At 43.7% G+C, this 13752-nt stretch overlaps 1 protein-coding gene across 4 annotated transcripts in view; it reads left to right on the top strand.

Moving 5' to 3' along the window:
- Window positions 1-13752, top strand: part of WDR19 (WD repeat domain 19) — a 109947-nt gene that overhangs the window by 77738 nt on the left and 18457 nt on the right. For all 4 annotated transcript variants that reach the window (XR_003612767.2, XM_028126579.2, XM_028126571.2 and 1 more), the window contains 8 exons: window positions 2916-2993; window positions 4698-4794; window positions 6182-6306; window positions 9065-9146; window positions 10868-11018; window positions 11927-12050; window positions 12810-12886; window positions 13198-13322. Coding sequence is in view for 3 of the 4 variants with exons in the window: in XM_028126579.2 (XP_027982380.2) it covers window positions 2916-2993; window positions 4698-4794; window positions 6182-6306; window positions 9065-9146; window positions 10868-11018; window positions 11927-12050; window positions 12810-12886; window positions 13198-13309 (846 nt within the window). In the remaining variant the exon portion in view is untranslated. The remainder of the gene's footprint in view (window positions 1-2915; window positions 2994-4697; window positions 4795-6181; window positions 6307-9064; window positions 9147-10867; window positions 11019-11926; window positions 12051-12809; window positions 12887-13197; window positions 13323-13752) is intronic.

Raw genomic sequence — 13752 nt, 5'->3', positions numbered from 1 at the left:
GGGACATGTAGCCTATAAAACCAACATATCTTACTTCATTCATTCAAATGAGTGCATTGTGAACTTCACTACTGGATAATTTTCCTAAAGTCCAGTTTTGAATCCTTGTATTCTTTAGCTGCAGACCCTCGAGTGACTCCCCATTGCCTCACAATTTATTCCCAAGCTATCCTTCAAGAATCACAGAATCTTAGGTACCCCTGCAGTGATCCAGTCTAGCCTCCTCCATTTTATTGATGAGGAAACGGAGGTCCCAAAGGATGATATGACTAACCTAAAGCCACCCAAATAGAAAATAATAGAGCTAGGACTAAACCCTAAGTCTTCTTTCCAAGCAAATTGCCTATTCACTCCTCTAGGTCAGTAGTCTATGCTACACTAAACTGGCCACTTTTACGTGAGTAGTTCAGGGCTCCCCTTCCTTTGTTCCTTCACTCTTGCTGGCCCCTACACCTAGGCCACCCTCCCTCCTGCACCTCTGTCTTCACACTCCTATACAACATGCAAGACCCACTTCACACACAAGCCTTTCCTAAAATGGCTTCTGGATGAAATTTCACCCTCCTTAGAATCTTCTCTAAGTAGTTTGAACATCACTTACCACTGCAGTTATCCCCCTTCAGATTAATAGCTCCTCGAGGTCAAGGACCCGTTTTTTCATAGAATGGTTAGCATATTGTGGGCACTCAATAAATATTTGCTGAATTGAACACATGTTGGTTCCCAGCTCAGTGAAAGCACTATATAGATGATATAAATTTCCTTCCAGTCCTCCATTTCTTTCCACCTTAAGACCCCCTCCCCTGACTTAAATTTTCTTTTAATCTGTGCACTCTTACCTGCTGATCCTGTAATCGAGAATATCTTAAAAATATTCATACTTCACCCACCCCCATCCCCTACCCCTGAAGTTTCTGAAATACATTCTTGGTGTATGTGTGTTGATGGGTGTGTAGTAGAGCCCTAGTTGGGAATCATTACCTGAGTGAATCCATGAGATGAATGAGAAAGATGGGTCTTCACAGTATCCATTATCTTGTTGGGGGCCCTCCTGCCTCTTTGCAGTCAGCTTCTGCCTTCACCTCTCTGTAAAGGTATTATTTTATACCTTATAAAAATAAGGTATTATTTGTATCCTCGTTGAGGTCCCAAGAGTTACCTGCTGAAGATCACACAGGTGATCCTTTGACCTCAGGCAGGCTGACTTCAGAGCCTCTCCTCCCCACAGGTTCACTGTAAACCTTCTCTAAAAGGTCCCCAGCTGATCTCTTACTTGCTGAACACGTGAGTCTCTTCTCAGTCTTTAGTCCATGTTATGGCAGCATTTTATGCTACTGTACTGCATGTTTCCTGAAATTTGTACTCCTTTAGAGCACTGCTTCTCCAGTTACTTCCCAGATGGTCCCTTCTCAGCCTCCTTCACTGACTCCTCTGCTCCTTAAATGTAAGTGTTCCTCAGCATTCTGTCTCCATCCTCCTTTTAATTTTAATTCTGAGTGGCCACATCTATTCCTTACTGGCTCCCCTTTCCATCTATCCTCACATTTTGGGTGTGTTCAACCTTCTGAAATTCAGATTAATCAGGTGCCCTGTATTTTTATTTGCTATATCTGGCAACGCCATCTGCTTAGCACCAGTCCAAGCCCTTTAAGGGTATTAACTTATTTAATCCTTAAAACAGTACTGTGAGTTAGGTATTATTTTTATCCTCATTGAAGTCCCAAGAGTTACCTGCTGAAGATCACACAGATGATCCTTTGACCTCAGGCAGGCTAACTCCAGAGCCCTTGCTTTAACCATGTCTCTGTACTGACTTATTCACCCAAAACCATCCACAAAAGCCATCAAGATGAGGAACTGTACAGGATTTCTCTTCCTTACAGCGTCCCTTCCTTATAGCAATGGGATAAGCAGAGGCAACAGATTTATCAAAGCGTAGCTTTCTTGCACTGATGACACACAAGTGTGTAGAAATTCTGCAGCCACAAGAGCCTCTCCACTCCACAGGTTCACTACGATCCCTTGTGCACAAGGAACTTTCTAACTTCTCTTTGTCCTTTCCCCTGAGGTGTAGCAAGCTAGGCCATATGTTGCTGTGTCTTAATGACTGTCTCCTTCATTTTCCACCGCTTTTCTGACTGTGTCATTAATGCGAGGAGGGCAGCGCTGCACTCTTCAGTGTTCGTTCCCTTTGGTGGAGCTCCAGTTCTGTTCTTGGCTCACCCCTCTTTTATAGACACAAGACTCTTAAGCCTCCTACTCTTGTCAATAATTATTCCTACTAGCTAAAACTGACACATTGCCATCCTCCAATATGGTCCATAATTTTTCCTGATCGACACCACACCACACATCAGTGATTGAACTCTGACCTTCATGGAGGTGACTCTCAGATCGAGGTCTCCAGGCCAGCGTCCTCTCTAGAACTCCACCCACACTTCCCGCCGCCTGCCCTCTTCTGGGCTCCTATGGCCATACTTTTTCTGCTTTGGACTCCAGGTGGCCATGAACGAGGGCATGTCCTCGGGGAGTACTGGAGATGCAGCACTTGGTGCTATGTTGTCGCAGAAGGCCCGGTTCCTGTGCTCAAGGCCCTGCCATCTAGATGTCATAGTCACTTACCTTAAGGAAGTTTTTACCGAAACATCCAAAAAGTATATTGTGTGTGTGGAAAAAAAAAAAATGGACTTTTGATATAGGCACTTAGAGAAGCTATAGCTTCTAAGGATAGACTTTTATTAATGGAGACGACGAATGAAGAAAGACCCTAAATTTATATCATGTCAGACACTTCAGGTATTTTTACAATTTTTTTTATTCCATTTCCTTAGCACAAGATTCTTTGTCTCCCCCCACTCCCCTTCCTTTCTAGTTTTAAGATGCTGAATTTATGGTTTCTTTCTCTTCCTAAACAGGTTGGTCAGGCCAAAGATGAACTGCTGACCAGTCAGCTGATAGACCACCTGATGGGAGAGAGTGATGGCATGCCTAAGGTACTAGAAATGTTGTTGTCACTTGGATTTTAAGTAGTTGAGTTATGATCTGACTTTATTCTGCCGTTTTTACCTATAATGGCTTCTGCGTCATAGACTTATTAAATTTTCTCTCTGAATACAGTTTGAGGTCTGCTAGACAGACCCTGCATTTTAGAGGATATTGGATATATTCACTCTTTGAAATTGGCATTGCCACCTGTGCAATAGGCACAGTCCTCACCCCCAAGATAATGATTCTCACCACCCACAATTTTCCTCAAAGGTTAAAAAGGTTTTTCTCTTTTTTTAACATTTTATTTATTTATTTGGCAACGAGAGCAAGTACAAGCAGAGGGGACAGCAGAGGGAGAGGGAGAAGCAGGCTCCCCACCGAGCAGGGAGCCCAACTTGGGGCCCAATCCCAAGACCCTGGGATCGTGACCTGAGTCAAAGGCAGATGCTTAACCGACTGAGCCACCCAGGCGCCCCCTTAAAGAGTTGTATTTATTCTGGGAACTATGAAAACTATTATTAGAACTATGAGTTAGCATTAATCCCTAAAAATCAGCATACTTTGTTCATATTTCAAAAGTTATGGGAGGGTGCCTGGGTGGCTCAGATGGTTGAGCGTCTGCCTTTGGCTCAGGTCATGATCCCAGGGTCCTGGGATCGAGTCCCACATCGGGCTCCCTGCTCAGTGGGGAGCCTGCTTCTCCCTCTGCTTCTCTCTCTCTGTCTCTCATGAATAAATAAATAAAATCTTTAAAAAGAAGTTATGGGAATTAATAACAATCGTATTTAGCATAAAAGTAACTCACTGTAAATATAAAGTAGAAATAAATCATTAAGAACATATTTTCAAAGTTCGTGACTCAGGAGTTCACACAGACATTGGTCTTCTTTCAGTCCTGATGAGGACAGTTTCCTTTGAGGATACCCTTGAGCTTTTTCTTCCCTTTGGCTTTGATGTTTGAGGTGATTTTCTTGTGAAGGAAGTCATGTTCCTGATTTGGAGAGAAGGCGCTAGAATGTCATAGCAGGAGAGGATTATAGCAAACCTGATCTCCGGGTCCATTTCCAGTATTTCACAGGTAGAGACATGGAGACGCAGGGAGGCTAAGTTAACCTGCCAAAGGGCACAGGCCCTTCAACTCTTCCCAGCCAGCTCACCCAATGTCCACTTATTTTAATAATCAGGAAACCAGCATAGGAAGTTGTCTAGAGGTGAAGAGAATAGGAATAGAAAAGTAGTCAAAGGCCAAAGTTTTTTATGGGCCAGAGAAATACATATATAGGTGTAGCAATTTTTGAAATTTTACAAAGTTGGTACACTGTATTAAGAATACATTTTGATTTCAAGCACACAGGAGGTAAGTCTATGGAGTAGGGTTAGGAACACAGACTCTAAAGCCCGATCACTATGGCTCAGATCCAGACTCTGGAGAGGTCCCGCTGTGTTTGCTTATCACCAGTGCAATTAGTATATAATTGTGCCTTCCTCCCAGGGAGGGCATGAGGATTTAAACATATTAATATTTCTCAAGTACTTAGAATACAACCTGGCACATACTAAACTACGAATAAATACTTGATAAATACTTTATTCAATGGATTTTTTAAAAACCGTATCAAAAGTGGATTCCAACTGAAATGCAAAATTGTAGGTGTTTCTCCTGTTAGCTAATGAAGAAAGTGATGTTTCTGTAACGGTTTGTATGTCAGGATGCCAAGTACCTGTTCCGCTTGTACATGGCCCTGAAGCAATACCGAGAGGCCGCGCGGACCGCCATCATCATTGCCAGAGAAGAGCAGTCTGCCGGTAGGCCCCGGGCATTCATGTTTTTCTCATATTCAAGCAGGAGAATCAAACTCCAGCCCCTTTTCTGCACAGGAAGTAGTAGCCCTTTTCTGATCTGGGTTTGCTCTGAACCCAGAAGACCTGGGTTCGAGAGAAGCGAGATACTTCCCCATCACAGAGTAACTCCGCTAACGCCTTCTCTTGATCATGCTGTTTCCTCTCCCCGGCACGGCCTTCTCCGCCCCGCGGCCCCTCGCCCACACTTAGAGCACTTTCTTGCCATCCCATGTGTTTGCCTATAACAACAGAAGAGATACGAGAAGATGGGAAATGATGTGGTATTATAATTGACCTAGTTCTTAATAGTATGCAGGGACTATTTATAGAACCTCCAGAACGGTTCTGTTCACTTACTTACATGCTCTCTAAATATTTATTGACCAAGAGAATTAGTCTGACATCCAGTTTTTGCAAGCTGATTCTTTTAGATGTTCATAAATATGGAACACAGTTTCAGCAACTATGGAATTAAGTCAGTCATTACGTTATTGATCTAACACCTAGTGCAGGGTACTTGGTGGGAGCTCAGGATGCAGAAGACCGAGCCACAGTTCCGCCCTCAGGGAGTCGTGATTTGGTGGGAGAGACGGAAAGTAGGCTCAGGGTGGTTATGCAGGGTGAGAAGAGTGATGATGGAAAGGACATCCAGTAGAAGGGCGTCAGGAGAGGGTCCACCTTATCCCGAGGGTGGAGACGACAGAAGACAACAGAAGTTGGAAGATCCTGAAGGGCTCCAGCCCTTTGCTTGGGAATTTGCCACCAATCCCTAAGGCCCTTGGAGGGTTTCATGTTGGAGTGTGAACTTGAGATCTTTACAAGAACACTCTGACATCAGCATGGAGGCAGAACAAGCAGAGAGGGGCACGCTGCTGCGGACAGATGGCAGACAGGTGGCAAGAAGCATTAAAGTGGGCCTGGGGCCAGGCTGGGTTTGGGAGACTTAGAAGGTAAGTCCAAACTTGATGACCCATTGGCTTTGGTGGCAGGTGGTGGTGTCCTGAGGAAGAGGGAGATGTGTAGGATGACACCATTTTCTCCCTGAGGGACCGGCTGGATATTCATACCATCAGTTACCAAAGGAAAAACTACTGAGTTACTTTATATAAGAAATTATAAAGATATTGCTAATAACAAAATTTCCTTATAAAATGAGGGCTCACATTGTGAGGAGCACCGGGTGGTGTATGAAAGTACTGAATCCCTGTCTTGTACACCTGAAACTAATATTACACTCCATGTTAACTAACTGGAATTTATATAAGAACTTCAAAAAAATAAAATGAGGGCCCACAGAAAATCCTCAGATTTCATCCTTTGCAATAATGTCATTTTGCCACCTTTTTTCCAGGAAACTATCGGAATGCTCACGACGTTCTCTTTAGCATGTATGCAGAACTTAAATCCCAGAAGATCAAAATTCCCTCTGAGATGGCCACCAACCTCATGATTCTGCACAGTTATATACTAGTGAAGGTAAGACCCCTTGAGTGACTTGGGACACAATGTGCCAAGTGAGTTTATCACCTGAAGGGAATTCTTAGGGGCACCTCTCCATTGGATTAGAGTGATTTTCTAGATCTCTGTATTGTTAAGTGAAAAGCAGCAACATACAGGATAATTATACAGTCTGCTACCTTTTATGTACAAAAGGGCAGAAAATAAGAATGAATATATATTCGTTGCAAATAAAACTAGAAATAGACTCCAGAGTCTAGCTAGCAAAAGTAGAGGAGGCATGGCAGTAATCCCCAGTCAGGGGACAAGAGGGAGAGCACGTTTCTCTGTGTCTGTATTTCTATCTTGTCTTGATTTTGAAGCATATAAATGTATTACCTGGTCAAAAAGAAGGTTTACTTAAGGCATTTTTGTTTAGCTAGAGCTTACTAGTTTATGAATTCTAAGACAGTGGATTTTATTACAATTCCACAATGTTTAATACTATTTAGTTTTCATCTGAATATAAAAATGATACATATTCACAGAGGAAATTTAGAGAATGTAGGAGTATAATGAAAAAGTAATTTATTGGGGTGCCTGGGTGGCTCAGTTGGTTAAGCGACTGCCTTCGGCTCAGGTCATGATCCTGGAGTCCCGGGATCGAGTCCCACTCGGGCTCCCTGCTCAGCGGGGGGTCTCCTTCTCCCTCTGACCCTCCCCCATATAAATCTTTAAAAAAATAAAAAAATCTTAAAAAAAAGTAGTTTACCCTTTAAGTCCATCACCAGATACAACAGCTGTTAACATTGAGCTGTATATATCCTCTATATACTTTGGTAAATACATGTGTGCACTCTTATTTTTTTTTTGACCACATTAGGATTATATTTATGTCCAGTTGTGTATTCTGTCTTTTCAATGAGTAATTCTTAATAAAAATAAACCATAGCACGCAAACCTCAAATACATGTATGTACAATTTACCTAAATGTTATATGTGTGTAAATATATGTAAATTTTGTAATATATTTACACACATATCTCTGTAAAGATACGGGCAGAATCCAACTTACATATTTTTCCAAATTTTCATCGAATCAAAGTACATCTTCCCCTATTAATGTTAACTTGGTTTGCAGGCCAGTCCCCAAGAGCTTATTGAATTTGGACACTACCTAGGATAGAGGAGTCATGTTACGAATGATTTAGATCCTGGTTATGGCCTCTCCCCGCACTGTCCAGAACTTTCTAGTGTTGTAGGTGGCTGTGTCTGTGCTGCCCCACATGGCAGCCACCAGCCTGGCCACGGAGCACCGGAAATAAAGCTAGTGCGACTGAGAAACTACATGTTTTAATTTTATATAATTTTAATTTTAAAATTTAAATAGCCGTATGTGGCTAGTAGCTACCACATGAGGCCACACAGTTTGGTAACACTGATGGTAAGAAAAAAGCGAGAATTCCAACTTGCAACCCTCGAGAGTATACTTCCCTCCAGGGCAGCAGGAGGACCCCTCGTCTCATTTGGAAAGGAATAGAAAGAGAGAAGGGCGGTCTCTCTCAAGTGCGGACATGAGTGGTGGTGCCCATGTGCCGCGGGCACCGAATCCAGCAAAATGGAGCTTTTGGGGGTGGAAGACAGGAAGCAAAAGTTGGGGAATCCTATAAGCAAGCAGCCCTCCAGGACCAGGGCTTTCTACCCTAAGTCACAGGGATGGTTCTCAAGTCTTTTTCTTTTCCTCTGGCCCCAGACACCCTCTCCCCCTCCCGCTGAAGGGCACCTGGGACTCTTCCCCATTTTGCTGTAGTTCTCGACTCTTAGGCAAGCACCACACATTCTCAAGACGTGTAACTGCTCGCGATACCAAGACACTGTTAAACCTTTTCAAGTAAGAACAAATTGATGTAAAAATGTCACAGGCATCTTTGACCCAAAGGACTGAAGAAAGTCATCCACATTTCAGGGGATATCAAGACAGCTTTGGTGGATGCTTCCTCCCAGAGCTGGAACAGGGATTTTGACAGAGGGACAGCCTGGGACCTTTGAGTCTGGATGACAGAGCTGGGCAGTCTGAGGCCCAGAGTCAGCGCAGGACAAGCAGCTTTAGATTCAGTTCGTATTTCTCTTGTAGCAGTAAATGCTCAGACCTGATGCCTGCACATTCTCACCAAATACCACCAGTTCTGCCTCCTATTGGCTCTACTTCTCTCCACCCCCACCCCTACCCACAACACCCCCCACCCCCCGCCTCACCTCTGTGGGCTGCCCCATCTTGCTGGATGACACGGCGACATCATGGCCTGGCCCCGTTGGCTCTCCAAGCCTCCTCTCATCCTAAGCGTCACAGGCCCCGCTCATACTCAGTACTCACCCAACCTCAGGCCCTGCAGCTGCCGCTGCCCCTTTGCCCTCTTCCTTTAACAACTCATCCTCTCTTTCTGCCTGAAAGACTCGGCTTTCAGGTCTCACAACTTGGCAAAGTTGGTATTATTAGCCCTCCAAAAATGGCCAGTAAGAGATGGATCAGGGATGTGAACTCATGTCACATGGTCTGGGGCAAAGTAAAAAGCAGAGCATAGAGGAGGGGTAAGGTCAGTGAGGCCACGGGGCCAGGCAGCAGCTGCTGGAAGGAGAAATGAAGGAGAAATCCCAAGTGCCATAAGCCAAGTAAGGCTGTGAGGATCATGGGACAACCCTGTTCAGGGTCATAATGAAGGAACTGATTATTTGGGGGAATAAAGCATGAATTAAGAGTTAATCAAAATCTCGAGTAAAATATGTCGTTTATTTCAGATTCATGTTAAAAATGGAGATCATATGAAAGGGGCACGTATGCTTATTCGGGTGGCCAACAACATCAGCAAGTTTCCGTCACGTAAGTACTATTGAGAAGGGCCTGTCACCCATATTTGTGCATCGGGGTGGCACTGTAAGATCTACAGTCACTAACTCTGCCAGTCACTGTTCTCTACACAGATTAACTCATTAATCTTCACATCCACCCCAGGAAGTAGTCTAATGGGACCCCAAGACCACCCCCAAGTTCACTAGGACTCACAGAACGCAACACATAGTAGTGTTGAAGGCTAAGATTTATTTCAGCAGAATACAAACCCAAACTGTCAAAGGGAAAAGGGGCGCGGGGCGAAGTCTGGATGAGAACAGGTGCATGTTTCCAAGAATCCCCTCCAAGTGGAGTCACACAGGACACACTCCTCCAGCAGTGAGTTGTGTGACAACACATGTAAAATGGTGTCTACCGGAGGTGCTCATGAGAGACTCAGTATCCAGGGGTTGTACTGGGGGCTGGTCATGTAGGCACCCCCTACCTGGCATGGAAACACTTCCAGACTCCCAGAAAGCAGGTGTTCAGCATAAACCACACTGTACAGAGAATTTAGGCACAGTGAGCCACTCTGATCTGGAAATGGTAGAAACTCCCCCAAAATCCAAGTTCCCAGATGCCAGCCAAGATCAAGCAGATCTTTCTAAGGATAACAGCCTCAAACTACACCCATGGGTACTCTTCTTATTTTCCCTATTTCATAAGAGAAGCAAACGGAGGCAGAAGAAGTGCAGTAACACTTGCCCAGGATCATACTGTTAGCTAGTAAGTCTGACTCTGCTCTCAGCCACAATAGGCCACTGCCACTATAAAAGGTCCCATTATTCCTAACGACATGTCGTTATAACATTCTTCAGTTAAAAGACTTTCTCACATTCTATGACGGGGGTCAACAGAATCTTTCTGTAAAAGTACAGATGTCAAACGTCTGGGGCTTCAGGGATCGTAACGATCTGTCACAGCTACTATTTTTATATAAACTGTAAGGAAATGAATGAGCATGGCTGTGTTCCAATAGAATTTTATTTTGGATGCTGACATTTGAATGTCATATAATTTTCACATGTCACAAAATATTTTTCTTTTGATTTTTTTTCAACCATTGAAAACATAAAGGCCACTCTTAGCTCATGAGCCATACAAAAACAGAGGGCCAGATTTGGCCCACGGGTCAAAATTCAACAACCCCTCTTCTATAACTATATTCTTTTTTGTTACATGAAAAAGACTTTACAATAATTGTATACCATGCTGGCAATGGGTGCAATTGGACGGGCACTCACATGACTGCTCCTAGGAATGGACATTGGTATGGCCTTTCTAGAAAGCAATTTGGCAATTTGTGCTAAGAGCATTTTTTTTAAAAAGTCACGTTCTTTGATCCAGTAATTCACCTCCTGGGTATCTGTCCTGAAGATACAGATGCACGCAGAGAGATCAGTGCATAAAATGACTAATCTCCCTGACCCTTCACAAGCAGTCCTGTCAAGCGCAAAAACCCATCTGAGTGGTTTGGGAAGGTATAGGCAAAAGGGGACATCAAGGGAGTGCAGGTCCCGGGGCTACAAGGCAAAACACAGTATAATCACAGGAAGGACATTTTGACGAGCACCCTTTCCTCATGAAACAGGTCCTATCTGGTTCTTTGCCAGGAAAAGCAAACTTAGAGTTGCGACTGTGTTGTCCTCCTGAATGGGGAGAGTCATGACAGCAGAAGCCCTGGGCTTTCTGCTCTCCCGTGTGTATTGCAGACATTGTGCCAATCCTGACGTCCACGGTGATCGAGTGTCACCGAGCAGGCCTGAAGAACTCTGCTTTCAGCTTTGCAGCCATGTTGATGAGGCCCGAGTACCGCAACAAAATAGATGCCAAATACAAAAAGAAGATCGAGGCCATGGTCAGGTAGGCAGTGACAGCTGATTCTGCTATCTCATCACATTTCACAAATGGAGTTTTCAGACCCTGGCTGCTAATGTGCAGACTCAGGCAGAGAATGGACTGCGGGTGGCGATTAGGATTGTATTCAGCTACCAGCAGCAGAAAACCCAACAATGGCTTGAAAAAGTCAGTATTTGACTCCTAAACACAGCGTCATGGCTCAGGGCTGCTGTGTCCTGATGCAAGGACAGAGCCCTCTGTCTTCCAACTTTGTCATCCGGAACACAGAGGGTTCCTCCTCGTTGAGAGTCGGCGGGGGGCGGGAGGAGCTAGAGCGCATACATCTACCCTGACCGTTTAGTGCCACTGTAGCCTGGGCACTAGCTCGGAAGAGAAGCTAGTCATTCTCTCCCCACAGAAGACTCCTCTACAGCTTTGAGGTCTCATATGGTAACTGCTAGCCACGTGTGGCTATTTAAATTTAAATTAATTAAAATTTTAAAAAATATAAACCCTAGTTCCTCCCACTATCCGTTTCAAGTGCTCAGAAGCTTCACGTGGCTCCTGGTTACCATACTGGAGAGCGCAGAATTGGAACATTGCCATTGTCACAGGAAGTCCTGTTGCACAGCCCTGAACAGCCTTTACCGCTTCAGTCCACAAAAGGGGGAGACAGAGGGGAAGCAGTGAGCTTGGCCCATCAAAGGCATCGGTGGCACAGGAAGAGAAGATCCAGCAAGACCCCCTCACGTTTCTGCCATTCACCGTGCTGTGAACTCCAGCCCCCAAACGTGGCCTGGATAATGCTCCAGTTTAACCACTCAGTCCCTCTCCTTCCTCCCTGAGCTGGAGTGCAGGCTGATGTGAGCTTCTCTCTAGTCTCAGATCCTGACTGAAGAAGTAGGCATATTCCACATGATTCTCTCTCACAGGAGACCTGATACATCCGAGACAGAAGAGGCTACAACCCCATGTCCGTTCTGCGAATTTCTTCTCCCAGAGTGTGAACTCCTCTGTCCTGGATGTAAAAATAACATCCCATATTGCATTGCAACAGTAAGTTCTTTGTATCTTCTATTTATATAGTCCATTTGAATACTTGATGTGTGAAAAGCACACTTGGCGATCAGATGGTCCTGGGCTTAAATCCTTTTTCTGCTGCTTTATTGACTATATAACCTTCTGCAATTTGCTTTACCTTGCTAGGTCCAACCATAACAATGGCTGCCTATTGAGATAAACTGCAGGTTGATGACAGAACATGTGTGAAGCCTTAGTGCACTACCTGGCATACTGAATAAGTGGTGGTTTTTATTATTAATATTAAGACCTAGTAGAAAAGTTTTTTAAAGATTTTATTTTATTTGAAAGAGAGTACGTGCATGAGTTGGGGGGGGCAGGAGGAGGAGAGGGACAAGCAGACTCGACGCTGAGCACGAAGCCCAATACAGGGTTCACAGGACTCAATCCCATGACCTGAGCCAAAATCAAGAGTCAGACACTCAACCGACTGAGCCACCCAGGTGCCCCCTATTAGAAAATTTTAGATACCAGATTATTCGTTAATCACTAGGCTAACAAACTTTATTTTAAAGGGAAATAAATTTAGGTAATGATGTCACAAAATTGAAGACTATTCTTTATACATGAATGTGATAAATGAAATCTGGCTTCAGTCTGTTTGATGCCATCTCTTTCTAGTCAGTTGCTCACCTAATTTAGAGGTCTTGGCTTTTAATTTTAATACATTTATTATAATTGAACAATGGCAGGAATTTTTTAAATGAATTTTATTCTTAAATGTACTGTTTCCAGGGTCGACACATGTTGAAGGATGACTGGACTGTGTGTCCACATTGCGAATTCCCTGCTCTGTACTCAGAATTTAAGATGTAAGTGTGCATTGTTTCATTCGGTCACACAGATTTACCCAAAAATAGGCCTTTCATTCAACCACTCTTTTAATTTGAGGTTTCCTTATTCACATTCCTAAAGATCTCTAAAGACCCAAACCTTCTATGACCTTTGAGACCATTATCCTTAAAGAGGATCTTGCATGAGACTGAATATTCCTAATTCTTAAATTGCGTGATGAATATGTACTAAGGAGGTGTAGACAGGAATCGTTTTTCACATTAGAATAACCCAAAGCTAAAGGAATAGTATATATTTAATCTACTCTGCCTTTCCCTCCCCCAAACAGCATGTTAAACACTGAAAGCACATGTCCTATGTGTTCAGAAAGATTAAACTTTGCTCAACTAAAAAAAATCTCAGACTGTACCCAGTACCTGCGAACAGAGGTGGAGCAGTGAGTGGCCTGTGCAGGTAAGTCCCAGACCATCTACTCCCTTTCCCAGGGCACAAGGGGCCACAGAGTAGACAGTTTTACAGTTTGTATTGGCAGTAGCCCCTTTTTGTGCATCATGTAACTTTGTCCGATTTGAAGAATCTGACAACAAACAGTCAATGTCCTTTAGAAATGCTAGTCGTACTGTCTCCATGGTGACAAAGGCTTTTTGGCCAAGCAGCATCAAGGATTCCAACTATAATGTATTTTATCAAATCACAAGGGCTTCTTTTTAATCAGTCCATTAAAACTAGAGCCAGCTAGTAACAGTGGAGTTTTTTAAAGTTCAGAATATATTATAAAACTTTTGGCATCCACAGATTTGAGAAATCCCTTTTTCTTTCCAAGTCTCATTCGTGTCACATGGAAGCTGCACACACCCCTTCCATTTGCATTCCATTGGCAAGA

This window comes from Eumetopias jubatus, unplaced genomic scaffold (assembly GCF_037043125.1).
Source record: "Eumetopias jubatus isolate StellerSeaLion01/CBP00866 unplaced genomic scaffold, mEumJub1_p1.0 scaffold_2, whole genome shotgun sequence".
In the NCBI taxonomy this organism is placed as follows: Eukaryota; Metazoa; Chordata; class Mammalia; order Carnivora; family Otariidae; genus Eumetopias; species Eumetopias jubatus.
Note: the sequence above shows the minus strand (reverse complement) of the source record. Positions and strands in the feature narration are given on the sequence as shown.